General features: G+C 38.0%; 1 protein-coding gene across 1 annotated transcript in view; it reads right to left on the bottom strand.

The window, feature by feature from the left end:
- The window catches only part of SLC35F1 (solute carrier family 35 member F1), a gene marked incomplete at both ends in the record, with an annotated part of 243,849 nt that overhangs the window by 19,942 nt on the left and 203,843 nt on the right, over positions 1-20,064 (bottom strand). Inside the window, 4 exons of the mRNA XM_084285172.1 lie at positions 2,075-2,229; positions 7,477-7,529; positions 12,281-12,437; positions 18,226-18,385. Of these exons, the coding sequence (XP_084141298.1) occupies positions 2,075-2,229; positions 7,477-7,529; positions 12,281-12,437; positions 18,226-18,385 (525 nt within the window). The remainder of the gene's footprint in view (positions 1-2,074; positions 2,230-7,476; positions 7,530-12,280; positions 12,438-18,225; positions 18,386-20,064) is intronic.

Below are 20,064 nucleotides of genomic sequence, written 5' to 3'. Positions count from 1 at the left end.
CAGGAGGAAAGAATGAAAGCTGATGCCTTGCTCTGACTAGGCAAGTAGGGGCTGAGAGGGATACAATTGTTCTCTACTGGTGAACCAATAGAGTAAAATGCTAAGGAGAGGAAGGGATTCTTCATGCTAAAGATACCCTTGGCACAAACAATGAGTGGATCTAAACTAGGCACAAGTAAATTTATACTGGAGATATAAAGGTTTCTGACTCTTGGAGCAGTGATGTCCTAAAACATCAAGGAAAGCAGTGGAGGGAAAAACAACAACAAACAAACCAGAAAATTAAATAGGCTGAAGTGAGAGTTTGATGAGAGTTTTGAGGAAGACTGCATGAGAAGATGAACTGTGGGAGAAAGAGATTTTCAAACAGCTTTCTAATCAGAGAAGTAAGGGCCAGAGGAGACCACTGACTACTTCAGAGTTGGAACTCAAGGGTTTTATCAGAACAGATGATGAAACCTTGCTTTGTACCATAAAACCTTCCAGCTGTGAGCCTTCTCTTCCTGAGCACTTTTTCAGTAGGGGCTTTTAAAGGGAGGCCAATGTGCCACTGTGCTCAAGAGCTGACATGCACACACACTACAAAGATAAAGTGTCAATGAGATTGGAAGTTTGATCTTCTTGTCTCTTCTAATGTACAACAATTAGACACAGGGAAAAACTGAAACCTTTTATTCACCTTCTGCCCTTCAAGTGCCTAAAGTTTAAGGTTTATGTTTGCAAAATTGCCCTTTTTTGTCATGTTTGAGCAACGCTAGGTAGAAACCCATCCAACTCATGCTGCCTTTTGAGTTACACCCTCTAAATAAGTTTAATTTTGCCAAAATAAATAAATAAATAAATAAATAAACAAAAAACAAAAAAACACAACACTATTTTCAGAATTAAATTGGTCTATCTTTTATTGTGTAATATAAATATTTTTCTTAGAAACACTGGACTAACACCACTTTTTTTTTTTTTTTTTTTTTGGTGGACTAATACTACCTATTTGCTGTGGCTATCAAATAATATTATTAATATGGAATAATAATTTTCAGCTAATACCTAATTTGAAATACTTTGAAATACTTTGAAGTGTGGGTCAGAACCAAATTACCACGAGTCAGACCTATAAAGCAGAAGGCAATATTTAAATTTCAGTTTCTATACTTGCTATTCTACTGTCTGAAGAAAATAAGAGACAATGGGGAAAAATACTTTTGCTTTGGACTCAGGTTTTGAATTTTCTCTGTCCCTTTCAGATTCATTCAGGTGCCATTAGTATCACAAAATCTGATATGATTTGGTTAGCTAATCAGTATTGCAAGGCTTTCATTTACCTAACACTTCTCAGGGCCACCATTTTAGCTATCAAGTAACCTTCCTCATATGAATAAATGATGATACAAAGCAGTTGCCTCCAACATCCCAATGCCATTTTCATAGGATGGCCACTGAGGGGATGTTTGTGAATAGTGCAGTGCAGTTCCTTGTTCCTGGAGACCAAATGTTTGCCTGTACAACACAATGTTTTAAATATTAGACGACCTAAGAGATAAAAATTTAACTTCAACACAAATCTGCCACACATTTTGACTTTTTTACACTAACAGGCGAGCCATTGGTTTGGCTGACTAGAAAGGTGCAATTCATGAACAGTTATGAGACATAATTTCAGAACCAGCATGAAATGAAATGGCCCTGTTACTGGTCAAAACAATTCTGGGGAATTTTTGGAAGAGTCCTTCTCTTCCTGATACTGCCCTGGTCACAGCAGCCAGAAGTTCCCTCTGATCAGTAAAAGGAAATTAGTAATACAAACGTTTATGGACAGATATAAAAATCTTAAAAATCATAACAAGACTGAATAAGCTGTTTATCTTTTAAAATGAAATAGTATCTTTTATATATATATACACAACATATACATTATACATTGTATAAAATTAATTATAATTTTTTTTTTTTTTAATCTGCATTTTTACTATGTAAATCTAACAAAGTTTTGAGGCTTCTCTTATTTTATTGTTCAGCACTACTGTTTCTTCAGGCATACAGCTATTACTCAAACACATCTCTCATTTCCACGTACCTTGTAGTGGAAGAGGAATAATCCACAGAATAGGCTGTACAGGTCAGCTGTGAGTAAGGAGAGGTTGACAGCAGTAGCACTGGTTTTCTTTATGACCACTGGCATAAAGCTGTAGAGGCCAAACATACAGGCACTAAAGCCGACATACAACAAGCCTGTGGAAGAGAAACAAGAACAAAGAGTGATCTTCCACAGCCTGCAGATATGACTTGTGTTTTTAGGAAGAAGGCTGCATTTTTAGGAAAGAATTAAGAATTCCTTTTTAGAAAACACAGATTCAAATTATTTAGATGTGCATATATATATATATGTATATGTAGACCACAAACACCATTCTAAATACATATGAATACCAGTGAAAACCGTATCTACACAGCAGTGGACATGCAGTCTCCTCTCTGTGGTTCCCATAATAGCAGTGCTGTTTTAAATCAGCATCTTATATTACTAACCAATATCTTACATCCAACATAAATTTGGATGAAATAATGTATTCGGACATGTTAAATCTAGTCTTTTAAAGATGATTGTCCCCAACACCCACTGTGTTCAGTTGAGTTGGAAGGTGTTCTAGGAATGGGCCCACAGGATGAGCGCAAAAGTACTTTCACAGGAGTTAATGAGCCGATGGATAAATGCGTGAGAACAGAACTCAAGTGACGGAGGTCGTAGTCTATTTTGCCCCCAAACTTGACAAATCACTTCACAGTTTTGAACCTCCATTCTTCTACCACTTTTTGTCTGTCTTCCTTAATAAGTCTTTCTGGAGCTGAAACTATTTCTTGCTACATGTTTACAAAGTGCCTCACGCAATTAGATTGTTAGACACTAATATAATAAAAATACATTACAGTAAACATTTAATTTCATTTTAAAAACTAAATAACTTACTGGGAAGGAATTCATTCCTTCAGTTATTGCTCGATAAATCCCAAGATAAATAAATCAATATGAAGTTAAAAAAACAGCAAACACTTCACTCATTTGCTCTCATGCAAACGATAATTCTTAGGCTGATGTATGCTGCAGAATTCCCAGCTGATATATGCACAAGCCTATATTTAGACTCACAGCAGCTCTTCAGAGCATGTTGTTATTGACTAAAAGTTGCAGAAAATCTGATTGCCCAAGTTCTGAAAGGAATTAGCAGAAAAAAACAAACCAAAACAAAACAAAACCCAAAGTTCTTATGATTTGTGTCTGTTTGTGGATCCACTTAGAAAAGCCATCCAAATAACATCAGCAGTTATAATTTGAGTCCATTAGAAGCATCTGAACTTAAGTGTACATCCACCTGAAACAAATATAGCAGTCACGAAATGCAAGTATCAATATATCAGTTGCTATGACATGACAATGGATTTGATTTTATATTCAGAATATGGATAACCATGGCAAGAACTACTTTTATTAACAGGTAGCAAATTTTTAAAGTGCAGATTGCATGTGGATAGCAACAGAATCAGTCTTAAGCAGTGCTTGAAAGAGTTATTGTATGCAACTCTTCAACTCTTCTGCAGTAGGCCAATGACTGCATCAAGTGGAGCACAGTTATTAATAAGAAATTGTTTGCAGACATTTCACCATTTTATGTCAGCTTTTCTTCCAGCCTTAAATTAAGCCAGGCACAAAAGCCATTCTGGACTCCAAGTCAACATTCTCAAAGTAAAGTCTGCAAATCACCAGCTGGCCCATCAAATCCCTTCTAATCATTCTGGATTTAGTAGATACATTCAGGTGCTTTGATGGGTTATGCTTTTAATTATTAGTATTATATTATGGTGCTGTCTTGGTGTTCGTATTCCTTGACAGGCAGCTACATGCACTTCACAGATTGCTTTTCCAAAGGGTATTCTAGTTCCAGTGGAAAATTGCTTAAACTGCACCTGTCCTATCAGAAGTGACTGTAGAGCAGCATTTCATTTACGTCTTAAAACACGTGTAATACCCACCAGCTGGATGGCATCTACTGGTGACAATAAGCAAGCTGGAAATAACATCACATGATTGTCAGATACTGTTTCTAGAAGACCAGTTTTCAGAATAGCCTTGGGAATCACCACTAGTGCTGAAGTCCCAGGTGCTAGCACCTGTGCCTAACCAGGCACTGAGTCATCAGTACTCATGGCCTGGAGCAGATATGGGAAGGAAACAAACTGGGAAGTTAGAAGATTCTTTTGAAATGATCTGCTCATGAGCAGGTCTGTGTTAAAGCCTGATAAACTCACCATTCAGAACTGTATGCTTCAATATATTGTCCTGAAATGAAGTCTTGATGTGTATGAAGACCATTGTGGGTGGGATTTATTACACCTAACTCTGGACATATACTGAGGTTTGGTGCTCAATGAGGAGCTTTGGAAATTTTACAGTGCAGGTTGTCCGACCTTTTTTAGACAACAACTTTAGCACACTATGATTTGTGTCATGCCTATTTATTTCTGCTGATGATAAAGGGAGTCTGTTCAACTAAATCAAATATTCATATTCCAGATACCTAAGCTGGTGAAAGAAATCCCATCTTTTCTTTCAGTGTTCACTCTGATGGCTAATGTCACCACTTTTGCATGGCTAGGTGTGAATGCCTGATAAATGTCTAAACTGGGCACTTAGGATCATAGGTCTATAGGGCAATTCAGACTACAAGAGAGCTTGGAGGTCTCTTGTTCAACCCTTGCTTATACCAGGCTCACCTGTGAGATCAGACCAAGTTGTGCAGGGCTTTGCTCAGCCTGATCTTGAAACTGCTGAGCATGGAGCCTGGACAACCTCTCTGGGCAACTTGTTCTACTGCCTGCCTGTTCTCAGAGGGAAAAAGATTTCCCTTTCATTCAGTCTGATTTTCATATTTCAATTTCTACCCATTGTCTTCCATCCTTCCATGGCATCCTGCCATGCACCAACATGAAGACCCTGATTCTGTCCTTTTGCTAACTCCTTGTGGGTAGCTCTTTGAAGCTTTCTATTCTGGAGGCTGAACAAGCCCCAGTCCCTCAGTCTCTCCTCACCCATCTTAAGACAGGCCATCTTTTCACTAATGGGCATGAACTTCTCCCACGGACTGCTCTAAAAAGTACCACCAAAATTAACATGCCTGGGGAACTTCTGTTTTAGCTGCTTGAGCACGCTGGTAGAATTTTGCATGTTTTAGACCTGTCATTTTTACTCCAAAAGTTATTGTTTCATTGGCATGAAATATATTCACTATGATTTTTTGTATATTGTCTTCCTGGAATAAAAACTATTCAAAAACATTCAGAGCCTCTGTAACAAAGGACACTTCCTCGGAGAGTCAAACTGGCTTTTCTCTTAAACAAAATTGATGTTTGTTTATTTGTTATTATTTTATGTGTCATTCTACAACTGTGTCATGGTCTCAAGTGAAACCACTCAATCAGCATGGTACAATCATTCTCCTTTTGGTCAGATTGTCAGCACTTAAACCTTCAAGGATTTAAACAGAGCTACACTGATTTATACTAGCTGCAAAGAAGATACAACGTACCAGGGGAATTTCCAAAATTAAAACCAGGAGGGCCACAGTCTGTTTTAAACATGGTAGACATAACAGATAGGCTTTAGATCTCAATATTTGAAAATCATTTGCATTTTACATCAGCTGAAACGTAGTTCATACATTCTTAATGACACAATTATGGCAGATGGCAACAGGCCACCTTGAGTTATTTATCAGGTTGCCTGCTGTGACTTTATCACTACCATTCAGAAGGCTGATGATTTAACTCTGCTGGACTGCAGGCTTGAGTCTGCCGCAGTGGATAACTATTCAGGACAAGACTGTGAACACCCTGACATAGATTTGTCAATAACTACTTGACAATCTTATATTACTGTTGAAGCAATGGAAAGCACACCAAGTAGATGTGTAAGAAGACAGCGAAGAACAAAAAAACTACACATTATTGTTGCCATTTTATCTGTGTTTAACTACACCACACTTTCAATTATCATTTTAGCAAAACAAGTACATATCTATGATGCTCTTGCTATGATGATCTTCTTCTGCTGAAGAGCAGGGGCTCTTTGTAATTACTGACTAACTTTTGATGACATTTTAATGTCATCACAGACCAAGTAAGACTTTATTTTAACAGCACATTTCACTAATATTACTACAACAGAACTCCCATGAAAGTATATATGACATTTACATGTATAGTAGATTAATTCACTATGACCATTGCTAGTTCCATCAGGACTAGATTAATTATGTCCCTGAGCTCCTTATCATGAAGTATAAACAAACACTGATGCAGTTATGCTAATGACCACAGATTAAAGAAGGCCAATACACTTACAGGATGCAGCTGAGCGTGTTTCTCCATAGACACGTTAAATTGATGTCATTTAGTTTTACAGCTCAACCATCAAATATCCAAGACTTCTAGATAGAATGTTTTGTGAAAGATGCACTTTTTTTATTAAGCTTTAGGGTGATAAGAGGAAATGGTGAAGGAAGTTTAAAGAAAACAATGGTGTATCCTGTAACTTGTATCTCCAGTCCTTGGGGATTCCCAGATAACCAGTTGCCTTTGCACGCTTCTAAGCTGTTATTTTGACATTCACTATGAGACTAGGTAACAAGCTATTGTCAATGGATTGCCAGAACTTGAATCCCCCGCTATGTGTATCAGTTATTAGCACTCTTTTATTTCTTCTATTGTTGTAAATACTAAAGGAGCGATTATAGGGCCTCCCGTTTCCTAAACGTTGATTTGCTTTTAAAGCAAATAATTTGTTGGACTAATTAGGAAGGAGTCTTACATCATAAACTCAGCTTTGAAACTGAAATAGGAAAATACGATCCACTGTATAGCAAAACACCATAAGAGCTTCGTTGTGCTTGATGCTACCTAAACTTGTCTAAAAGACACATCTGCTATATTCCACCAAGACTACTTGGAAAGCAATTAACCATTTGCATACAGAAATGCTCCCCTTGGAAATGAGTTTATGGGGCTATAATACGCACTGCAAGAACTTTTATAGTTTTTGTTAGGTTCCATTTTCTTTCTTTGGCATTCATTGAAAAGGTTTGGCTCTTCATGACTACCTCATTTATTTGTCTCAGTGTTGCACTGAATCTTAGAACAGAACCCTATTATTGTTTTACTTCACGGCTGTCTGAATAATTATCTTATGACATTCATAAGCACTTCTTCAGTGCTTAACCTAATGGTGCAAGGAAAGCATAATATGACATTGGGAGGACAGATTATTTAAGAATGGTTATGAGGCAAGTGGTTCAACCTTTGGCAGACACCAGTGGAAATATCACAAACATTGGCTTCCATGAAATTTTCCGTCTGCTTCCGCAAAGATGGGTTGTCTCCATACCTCCCTTCAGCAATGGTCTTCAATGAGGTAAAGTGTTTTCTTACCTATTTGCCAATCCCAGGGAACTTTCAAAAGCTCTTTGTGTTCCATGATTGCACTGTAAGAGAAGAGAAGGCAAAATTTGATGGAAGAGAACAGAAGTTAAATTACTTCCACTCATTCAATTCAAATGCTGGACAAAACAACATAAATAACCTTATAACAAAAAATCTCTGTAGGATCCAAATGCAATCAGACTTTGCTAATCCACTCTGGCATTAGCCTTGTTCCTTTGTATTTGAAAGATCTTCAGGGCAGTAATAAGACGTGATAGCATACAATTTGCATTGGTTTATTTCCAGCTCTCTGAATATCTGCCCCTAAGAGCCCATCCCTCCACACGTTCAGTCCTCTTGTCCTCTTAATATTCTGAAAGCTTTTGAACTTTAATGATTAATAATGTATCTGTCTGAGTTATTCACCCTTCAGAGTGGCTCTGCAGAGTCAAATAAATAGGGAGCTGAGTAAATCACTGACATGAGGTGGCAGATATCACAGGCTGGGTTTGAAGAGAGTACTATGATTTGTTACATGCTGAGACAGTTCAAATAGTCACAGAAATGAAAGTCATGAAACAAAACGAAGAATGGGCCAAGCTGCAAAAGTCCACTTTCAACATCTTGCAGCTCTTGTATTTTATATTAACATCAAGATCCTAGATCTAGAAAATTCTAAAGTGGCAACAAGCTACCTTCCCAATTCCCTTCTGTTCTTTCCAGTCCAGGGAAAACTCGGAAGCTCACACAGCCAACTGGTTTTTTTCTGCTCTGTGATTTACAGATAACTGCTGCTGTGCAGAACTCTGCATGTTAGTCTCGGCACTGTTTTTAAAAAAAGTATGAAACATGAAATTACACCAATCAAAAAAAAAATACCTAGTACAAAAAGTGGTATGTGGGAGACCAACTCTAATAGTAAAACTACAGGAACTCGGTGATTTCCACATTAATATGGTCTAGAGAGTTGCATCCTGGAAATTCTAATTTTCTTGCTGCTGATGTGTGGCAAATCTAATACTGTGGATAGAATAATGAGATTATTTTGTTTGCAGATTAACTAAATTATAAGTGTCTTTGCATGCATAAGGCATATGTCCCTTTTGTCAGCAGTTCTTGAAAAAATATCATGAAAACAAACTGCAGCATCTCTTGCTGTGGCAAGCAAATTTTAATATAATTTAAATATGTGAACATTGTTTTCACACATTGCATATCCAATACAAAGAAAGTATAAAACAATATGCTGTGATCTGTGATTCATTATGATCTGTGAAGCAAAGAGGGGTAAGAGCAACTTTGGCATAGGGCATCATTTAGTGACACCTGATTCATCAGAGAATGGAACCACTATGATATAGGTTGATGTGACTGGAAGAGGTCCCTGTGGACTGAAAAGAGACAAATGCAATGTTCAGTTTCAAAATGGGGCAAGAACTATAGCCTGGCCAGCCTTACTCTAGACTTTGGGAAGATTATGGAGCAAATGTTCCATTTCCAGGAAACGGATGATGAGGAGATGGCTAGGAACAGCCAGCACACGTTTATCAAGAGCAAACCATACCTGACCAGACTTATTGCCTTCTATGATGAGATGATTGGTTCAGTAGATAAAGGAGAGGGAATAGATGAGAGGATGCAGTGTAATCTGTCTTGCCTTTAGCAAATCTTTCAACATGATTTCCCAAAAGATCTTTAGAGATTGAAGAGATATGGATTGGATTTGAGGACCAACCACAAGGGCGATGGAAAACTATACTCAAAAAGTAGTGATCAACAGATTGAGTCTTCTGTCAACTGGCTGGTGTTTTATGTCTTCATTTACAATCTGGAAGATGGGATTGAATGCACACATAGCAAGTTCACAGCAGACAACTCATGGGAGGAGCAGTAGACATGTTGCCATTCAGAAAGACTGCATAGGCTGGCAGACACCTCATGAAGTTTAAGAAAAATAAATCTGCACTCCTATACCTGGAATGGAATAACCCCATGCAACAGTACAGGTTGGAAGCTGACTGGATAGGAAGCTGCTTTCTAAAAATTAAACTCCAAGACCTGGTGGACATGAGTCAGCAATGTGTCCTTGCAGTGGAGAAGGCTAACAGCACCCCAGGCTGTGTTGGTAAAGAGTTGAGCCAGAAAGCTGAAGGAATTGATTTTTGTGACAGCAGATGAAGTATTGTATCCAGTTTGGGGCTCTCCAGAACAAGACAGACATTAACAAATTGGAGGGAGTGCAGTAGAGCTCCATCATGATGGTCAGGTGGTTGGAGCACATGATGTAAGAGGAGATGCTGAAAAAGCGGAGGGTTTTCAGTGTGAAAAAGAGAAGGGTAACCCAGGGGGAAGGAAGATGGGACAATATATTTGCTGTCTTAAGTACCTAAGAGGTGGTTATAGAAAAGATGGAGTAAGATTTTTCTTGGAGGAGCACAGTAAAAAGATGTGAGATAATGGATACAAGTTGCAACATGGAAAATTCTGATTAGATATAAGGAAAAAAATCCTGGTTGAACACTGGAAGGGGTTGCCCAGAGAGACTGTGGCATTTCAATTCTTGGAGATGTTCAAAAAATCAACTGTACAAGTACTCAAGCAACCTGACTTTGAATTTAGGTTTGAGTTGGTTTGTGTAGGGTATTGAACCTGATGACCATCAGGTATCTGTTACAAAGTAAATTATTTTACAATTATGTGATTCCACCAGAATTATGTCAATTTTCTGTGTAGTTACTATATCCCCAACTCTTGTTTTGTTTTGACATTCTGCTCCTCCCCACTTTAACCACATTCAGCCCACTAAACCTCACCTTCCACAATGCCTGGGTAATTAGCCAACACTTTTCTTTACTTCAGGGTAAATTTACTATTTTTATAAATTTACTATTTTGCCTTTCCTAGAGTCAGCATAGTTTTACACATTTTTCAGTACCTTCCCTTCTTCAGAATTGTACTGCTTGCTCCCTGTAAACCCCCTGAACCTGAGACCTACACCTCCAGATGTATCAGAATAAATATGTTCTAAATCTCCACCTTGTGGATGTCAACCAAACCTTGACCAGTGCTTTTCCTAGCATGCTAGTAAATGGTCCTATTTCTGAGATATTCTTTCCCCAGATAACTTCAGTTTATAAAACCCAAATGTCCTATTTTGTATCAAAGTGGCCAGTAACGTTCCAAAGAAAGATTCTGCCATTGTAACCTGTGGTGTTGGCTTCTCTTTGAAACGATTGGTACAGCTAGTTAGATTTAACCTCTGTGAACTGACATCTGTTCATTATTACAGGAAAAGATAAGAAAGATCTGAATTGCTTCATGAAACCAAGTAGCAGAAACACTAGTGGCCTTTTCCAAAATGCAAACTTTTGCCATCTCATCAAAAAGGTACATACATAAACAAAATGTGGGCAGGGCTGCAAAAAGTGCCACAAAATTGCTGGCAGCAAAATGCTGTACAGGCTGGGGAGAAAAAATCGTTGGCAAGAACTTCTGGGCCAAAGGTTGACTAGAAAAAACTTAGAGCTTTCAGCAATGAAATGGTGTCTTATTGGTTCCTTCCAGTTGTGTCCTCTGTATACAAAGATACCTTGTTCCAGCACCAGCTTCTTACCAGCAAAAGAAATCATAGACTCTGAATTGTGACTATCTTCTTGAGTCAAGGAGGATGGTAATGGTGCTATAATTAAAATCAGGAATATGAGACATATATTACTGTTTAAATGCACAGAAAGACAAGAGCACTGTTATGATACCTTCAGAATCAGCCAGTACCTACCTACCACAAACACTCTAGGTAACAAAAATGCTTTACCCTAAGATAATAGGTGCATTTACGTGCTCTTGCATTCTCTCTCTCTCTATATGTATATTTTAATATTAAGGAACTGTTTGTGTGTTAGACAGTTAATATAAATCATTTTAAGTCATGTTTTCAGATCCCACATAAATATAATTAGCTTTCTGGCTAAAGAAACAGAACTAATTAAATGGAATTAATGGGTCATTGTTTTGATGAGTCTCTGTTCTTAGAAGCTGATTAGCTCAGATGTGCAGGTAAGCAACTTGTTTTTGACTGATAATCAAAAGTTATTGTGTGTGAGAAGTACCAGTGATGGACCTCTGTAAAATGTGACAATCTTGCATAGTGACTTTTACTGCACTCTTGTCAGTCACAGTATTGCAACACTGGATGCTACCTCCCAGATCCTAGGCCTGGAGGCTCATTAGGTACAAGTGGATATAGATATGACTCAGGAGATCCTAAAATCCATGTCACAATCTCCTGAGCACTAAATACTTCAACATGAAAAGACCAATTTTTAAGGACATTTTCATTATTTCTGCCATATCATAATGTAATTAATTATGCAGAACAAACCAAACAGCAAAATACCTTCTGAATATGTTTCCTACCTGTTAAGAAATCTAAGCATTTTTTTTTTAAGTATGAAACAGAACTGTAGTGAGTTGTAGAGACTTTGCTGTTCATAGACCAGACCAATGTGAAGTATTCATTTGTCTTCAAGCAATACCACGGTAGGATGTGTCTGCCATCACCCCCTCCCCCGCCTCGTGTGACTACTCGAGGAAAACAGTGCTTGAAACAGAGTACTAAGCTACAAATTTGTGTAACTGTATCTGTACTCAAATCTAACTATCTCAAATACTAAAAACAATGCAAAATCCAAAATTAGCAGATACCTAGTCTCCACAGGAAATGGCTACCTTTGAAGAGAGGGGTACAGTACCTCAAAGGAGACCACGGCTGCACTTATTTGAATGACATTGGAGCTCAAACCTGCTCACTTACAGCTGAATTCCACTGAAGAAGGAGCCAAAGAGTCCAATCATGCCCAGGAACTCCACTCGACTCAGATTTCGGACGATATATTCCTCACAAACATTCGAGATGCCGTATAGTGTTGCTCCACCCAATACTAAGAGATCCCCTATTAGTTTATTTTCACCTAGAAATAAACAAGGGGAAAATCAGAACGTCTCAAAACAATGACCTTTTGTCTAGACCTGTTGCGAGTTCTGCCCCATGGGTTAGAATACTCAGACACTAGATAGCCCATATTAGGATTAATAAGCTGAATGCAAATGTTTTGTTATTAAAACAGTTTTCATTCAATTATCCCAACAATATCTAGAAGAAGTGAATGGAGAGCATTATCCTTGCTGTGGATAAGAGAATCTGAAGGATAAGAACATGTAAAAACTAAAGAAACCATGTGGTACTCTTTAGCAAATAATACTTTTTATTATTATCACATGTATTTCCAGATGGAATGGGTCTCAGCTATATAGAACAGTTCGCATCTTATCTTGAAATTTAAGCAAAAACAGGTCTGGTATTTGGATAGGAAACTGAGTGAAAAATTCTGCGTGCCTGTGAAATGAATGAAGACATCATTACAACCCCAAAAGTGACCTCATTCTCACATGAAGCCATTTGATAAGAAAGAGAGATGGAAGGATGAGGTGTAGACAGGGTGATGATAATGACAGATTTTAAAGGGAGGCTCATTTAACATAGCAGTATCTAATGCATAAAATGAACAACAAAATCTATTTTCAGTACTTTCAGGTATATATAATAACTAAAACATTGTGTTATCAAAGAATGTTCAAAACTTTTTAAAGTTTTGGAGTCTTTTATTACTTGGGGACAGAGTGAGCTGCAGAGAGATTTGATTAAGATCAAGTTTCAGTTTGAAAACTGAGGCACAAGTTTTGAAGCCTGATACATGCAATTTCCTCTGTTGAATGATTCCTACAAGAGCTACAGCTTCACAAAGCTGCCAGATATTTCTGCAGAACCAGAGAAATCCAGAAGAACTGGTTATAAAGGATTTTCCTTTGAAAAGCTTCAGTAGGAATCCTGAAACATTAGACTGCATTTCTTTTGAAGGTAACCTTGTTTTCTTGTAAAATGGCTCAATTAATTTATTGATTAAAAAATACACTTTGCAGTAAATAAAAAGGGGAGGAAAACATTCCTATTGGTTCAAGGTGATCTTTTCAAAATTTTTCATTGTGGTGTTCTTTTAAACCTTCAATTTTCATTCCAGCTCACAGCTCTGGAATTTCCAGTGAGGGGAAATTTATGAAAGTAAGAATGGTCGTAATAGGGCAGACCGTTAAGGTTCGTTTATTCTGTATTCTGTCTCCAACACTAGCTACAAGTACCAGAAAAGTACAAGTTGCTTAGGGACAAATAAGAACAGGGCAAATATTTAACACACTCCCACTCTCCGATATTTTTTTGACTCAGAGATGTATCCTCTGTGTATTTAGTAAATGTTAGTATTTACTACATTTCTCTTTCATGTACCTCAAGTCTCATTGAATTTCTGTTTTGCAAGTAATTTGACTAACAGCAGATTTATATTTGACAATTTATCTTTTTAAGATCCAGTACTTTCCTTTTACCCTGTGGCAATTGGCCACAGAAGATGCCCTTAATTTAAAATAAACATTGGCACTTCATAAAACCTCTTCTTACCCCTGATGCATTTCATGTTCCACGGTGGCTTTAATCACCCTTCACTGAACTCACTCATTTGGTATTTGTTATAACTACTCACTGGCACTTTGGGGAAGTACTGCTGAAAATGTTTTTGACCTTAGAGTTTGGCTGTGCTGAACTGCTGAGACAAAAATATCATCCTTTGCGTGTGTGAGGCAAAGACAACCCAGAGGCTGAGCATTTTCACACAAATGAGATGGTCCCAAGCACCACCTTGTGATGGCTCTCCCCAGACCTCACTTGTGCTTGGGGAGTGTGAGCCTCAAACTTCAGAGCTTTCACAAGTAAGGATGCCAAAATCAGTGGTCTGCCTAGCCCAGGAGCCACCTGTGGCACAGGGAGCACAGGCTGCCTGAGGGAACTACAAAGTGCTTCTCTGCAGATTAGGGATTTTCTGAAATGGAAGATGCATTAGACCATTGAACTTATTAGATCCTGATGGATTCTTTATTAATTTGTGTAAAGTCTTTTTCAGACCATGTATTTTTGACCTCTGCAACAGCCTGTGGCAGTAACATAATCAATGTAAGTATGCACTATTAAAAAGTACTTTGTGTTTTTAGCTCCTCAGCCTGATACCGAAATCATATTGAGCAGCCAACAACTTCTGTATCTCAAAAAATATTTAAGCATCACTCTGTATTTACCTTCTCTATAGCACTGAAGACTTTATACACCTTTACCATATCCTGTCTCTTTGTTGTCTTTCTTAGAGGTTGAAAAGTCCCAGTCTGTCTATGGTCTCTTCATTCTGAAGCCATTTTATGCCCTTGAGCAGCTTTTTCACTTTTCTCCACAGGCTTTTTTTTTTTTTTTTTTCCTTTCCGTGGGCTTTTTTTTTTTTTCCCCTGTTCATTTCTTTTTGAGATTAGATGACTGGAGTAAAACATGGTATTCAAAATGCAAGTGTGTCAATACTTTATACAGTGGCATAACAACATTTTATACTATGTTTTTTGTTTCTTCGCTAGTAATTCTTAGCATCTAGATTGTCAAATGCTTTTTCTTTGCTTCCCCAAGAGGCTGACTATGGAATTTTCCTCCAAGACTAACATATCCTAACATATCCATATTTTCATGGCTATTTTCATGGCTGTAAAATCCACATGCATTTGGTGTTTTTATTGCTAAGGAAATACATAGCAACTGCACAGAGGCACTCTAAAGACATTTAGGGTAATACAGTTTACTCGACCAATCTAATGGCACAGGTCATTCTGAAGAAACACAAGCGCAAATTCCCAAAACAAGCTTTGCATTATTCATTGTTAGGACACGGATGTTCTGTGGAAGCAGAGGTCAGACAGTCCAGAGAGGAGTTTATGTTTTGGGGAGTAGTTATTGCATTGAAGTTTAACATAAATAATTTACATTTGAATTATGTTCTGACACAATTGCTTTTGAAACCCTATCTAGGCCACTTTGCCAGATTTTTACCTTACCCTGCAGCATTAGAGGTGGTTCTCTTTGCTTTTGGTTATAACTACTGATGATTATAGCATCTAAAGTCCTACGAGGAGCGGCTGAGGGAGTTGGGCTTGTTCAGCCTGGAGAAGAGGAGGCTCAGGGGTGACCTTATCGCTCTCTATAGGTACCTCAAGGGAGCCTGTAGCGAGGTGGGGGTTGGTCTGTTCTTCCACATGCCTGGTGACAGGACGAGGGGGAATGGGCTTAAGTTGAGCCAGGGGAGTTTTAGGTTAGATGTTAGGAAGAACTTCTTTACTGAAAGGGTTGTTAGGCATTGGAACAGGCTGCCCAGGGAAGTGGTGGAGTCACCATCCCTGGAAGTCTTTAAAAGACGTTTAGGTGAAGAGCTTAGGGATATGGTTTAGTGGGGACTGCTAGCGTTAGGTCAGAGGTTGGACTCGATGATCTTGAGGTCTCTTCCAACCTAGAAATTCTGTGATTCTGTGATTCTGTAAAAATCTTGTCCCATTTTAGACTAAACAGACTCTCATTTACTTATTAACAGGACTGAAATGACTGACTTTCAGAGACTGTGGTCAACTGAAGCTCTGTTTCATCCTTTGAAAATCTGGATGAAACATTTAGAACCCTGTGACTTAGGCCCGTGTACAGCAGGAGCACATGTGCCAAGGTACCTTGGGGTAATAGTTCAGAAAAAAATGTTATTTTAAGGTTTATTTGGCATGTACGGTGACAGTGCACCAACTACTTGGAAGTAATTGCCTTTCCCTTCAAGAAATGTGCAAAACGTGAGTAAAGGTACAACCAAAAGAGGTAAATTATCATATATTTACTGAAAGGTGAGACCATGCCTGCAAATTATACCTAATTCTTGCAGACAGTTTGGAAAATACCTGTTAATCTCTCGGTGATGCATTTTAAATCCATGTTTCCTTGCTGTACTGGTTTGCAGGCTAAATTGCTACATGTGGTGGATGCCTAGCAGAGACTTAGGGCACTTCTAATATAGTAAATACTAAGGTCAATGGGGGCAAACAGGTGTCAACAGTTCTTGTAATCTAAAATATAGAAATAATAAAAGAATTTAGTGAGGACTAATGCAGATTCATTGTTTTTGGTGTATTCCTTTCTTTTGTTTGCCCAGTCTTGAGAAATATCGTATAAATGATGTGGAACTATTTAATTATGAGTTTCTTGAAATATTTTCTTTTGCTGCCAGTATTTGTTTTATTTGCAAATTTTTAATGCATAGTTTTACCCGTTCAGCCAGCTCAATCAAAATAGTTTACCTATTTTATTCTGTTAAAGAGAATATAGCAATTTGGAAATACATTCTTGCATTTTAATAACACCATTTTGTCACTTAGAAAAGCTGCTGCCTCTGTCATATGTGGCTTTCTGCTATATTTCTTCTCTGGGTGTAGAAATAAGCACACACATTTTTTCATATGTAGGTTCAAATTAAAAGGCAATAATGTATGTTAACTGATTTTTCTGGACATATTACATAACAGCTATACCCATCCTTTAGTAATGAATATGGCAAATAATATCTAATTATTGCAAGTAGACTGCAAAATGTCAGTTTTTCAGTCTGGTCCTTGTTCACCTTTCTGCTGAGGTCCACTGCCCTACAGGCAACTGCTGAACCACAACTCAACTGCCCTAGCATGTTATTCTCTAAATTATAGGAATACAGGATATTTCTCCCAGAACGCAGTGTTGAAATCCCAGTTCTTCTGAAATCAGTCACTCCTAATGCAGCTTTGTTTTTCTAATTCCAAAGTACAGAGTATACTCTTTCATTTATGGGTTGGACAGAGCTATTTCTGGAGGATCACAATGAACTAAAAGTCTTCAGAACAGGGATAAAAGTGGGCAGGAAGATATAGTGGCTACTGTCCCAAACTTCCCTGTTTTCTTGAGTAGCATCCTGGCAAATGCAGCTCTTAGAGCACTTGCATTTGTATTCAGAAAGAATTTTAAATCCCAGTGTATTATGTTTAGCTCACTATTCAGTGCTTTTAATTAAGAATGAAAACTGTGCCTAATTGACAATCTCTGAAAAGAATTTCTATCCTTCCCACATCATTTGGGTTGGCACTAGAAAAATCAATGTGACAGAGGAAGTTGATCAATGAAATCTAACTCTGTCTAGTCTGCATTAATAACCACACACACATTATTTGTTTGATGCCACACATTAAAAAAAAAAAAAGAACATTTTGTACACAAGAAGGTGCTTTGCAATGATTAAATCCTAATTTAAATCCTAAACCTTTACTCTGAGACTGTGTGCATAACCCGGTTGGTACAGTTAGTATGTAGGTTAGGTGTCTTTTAGTATCTAACCAGTGACCTTGTCTCTGTACAAAAAAGGGAGCAGAGCTGAGAGGTAGGCATACACAGTGGACAGGAGAGGTGGTACATTCGAAGACATAGCCAACTTGGAAAGGAAGCAACTGAGGTTTGCAGTCGAACAACTAGGCCTAAAGAGAGTGAAGCCACAAGCGTTTAGCATGTCCCCCCAGCCTGCATGAAGGGTGGTATGCGTTGCAGACACAGGGCGAGTCCATTTACAATAGTGCTGACTTCTAACTGCTGACCCATTTTTGTTCTCTGTCCATTCTGAAAAAGAAGAATGCCATTCACCCCTGAATGGTGCAGTGCTTTGGATTCATCAACACATAGGATTTCTCACCCATTTCCCCTTTTCTTTGTCCTGTTCTGAAACATTCTGATCAACAGTTTTTCTGAACAGAACTTGGTAGTACAACACACCCATCATTACTCACCTGCTCCTTGCTGTCTGCCAACAAGGACATCTGCTCCTGCCATGCAGCCCATGCCCAGAATGCAGACCACGATACCAATGAAATGTACTGCCTTGTATCGCACCAGCAAGAAGAACCAGGAGAGCAGTATCACCACCGGGATGACAAAACAATCTAGGAGCTGTCAAGAAAGAGAAGAAAAAAAGAAAACAAAACAAAAAAAATCAACCTGCTAACACTTTACCCTAAAACACTAGGGTAGTTTCCAGAAGACAGGAGCAGGTTATTTACTTAGTAATAGCAGATACCAGATAGAAAATGCATTCAAGTGCTTGTGTCATCCAACAGGCAGACAACAAGACTATATTGTTCATGACTATTCCACTAATTCAGGAGAGCTGTTAATATAGCTGTTGTAAGACCCAGTAGAACTGCTTTGTTCTTTGTTTCAGGTGCATATTCCAAATTCATGGGAAGGAAATCTTGGCCAGAAGAGCAACACGCTATTTTCCATCTGGTCTCCACCTCTGGTGATTAAGGGACAGACACTGAGCACACTTTTCCTGCAGTCTAGACATATGCTTTGATTCTGTCATTTCAGGTCCAATAACCAGGAATGTTCATAACACACAGATTTTTTAAATCTGGCCATCAAGGGATTTCTGCATGCAGAATACTTATGAAAAATCTGTCCCCTGTGGGGACTGTTAGCTCCTTGGAAATATAGTCCCATATGCCTCTAAAGGAAAAAAAATAAATAAACACCTTGCCTGCAGTGCAGGAAGCTCAGTCTTTTTGCCAATAGACCTTGGGTAAGAGCTTTCTCAAATAAGTGTTATGAAATATAATCTTTAAAGATTATTTTCAGAGACACCCAACAGTAAACACAGAGAACCCGTGATAAAAAAATAAACAAGATTAAATAATTAAAATTACCCATTAAATGAAAGAATTAAAATTATCCATGATAAAAAAAAAGGAGAAAAGAGAAACATAATTTCTAAGACTAAATTATATTTAGAAACTACCAGTGTACCACGAGGAAACAAAAATCCTGAGTAAGAACCACCCAAAGAAACTTGAATTTAAGAACCCACTTCCCACTGAATCCCATTTCCTATACACATACAGATGTTGAGATTCTGTTGACTAACAAAGAGATTTAACATATTATGTGGCGTACGCTGCTAGTCAATGCCAGTTGATACAGCAGGAACCCGGATCTATACAGTTACATCTTCTTCCTAATGAAAAGGTTTATCTTAAAAAGTAATGTGTCTGTAGTTCTGGGAAACTCTTCTGGATTTTGTGACCTTGAATTTAGATGACGCAATTTGTTTTTTCTTCTCTTTGGGCCTACTATCTGATGTTTGTTCTCTCAGTGTGATTTGCCACTAAGCACACTAAGTACTATGAAATAATGATCATGCCCCTTTCAACTTCTTTGTCTGTTCATGGAATTATCTGAAGAGAAACATAATTTTGGATGACTTGAAAAATTCAGTGATTAGAAAGTGTACCTCTCTTTACATGAGAGCTACCCACATCATAAGTACTAAATTTAGGGGTTTAGCAAAAAATTTAAAGCTGACTTTCCCTGAAACTTTGCTTGAAAAACAAAACTATGCAGTAGAAATGCATTCTTTGAAAAGATTCCCCAGAAAATCAGTGCAACAGCCTTCAGAAAAGAAAGGGTTCATGAGCAGGACCACACAAGCTCTCAGGTGGCTCAGGCAGTCCCAAAGCACAGCAGAACTGATGAGGAAAACTACAAATTGGAAAGGACCAAGCTGAAAGAGTGTTCTGCATTGAAAATGAGAGCTAATGATCTAAAAGGCATGACAAAGCCATTTTATAGTG

This window comes from Netta rufina, assembly GCF_964035555.1.
Source record: "Netta rufina genome assembly, chromosome: 3".
NCBI lineage: Eukaryota > Metazoa > Chordata > Aves > Anseriformes > Anatidae > Netta > Netta rufina.
Note: the sequence above shows the minus strand (reverse complement) of the source record. Positions and strands in the feature narration are given on the sequence as shown.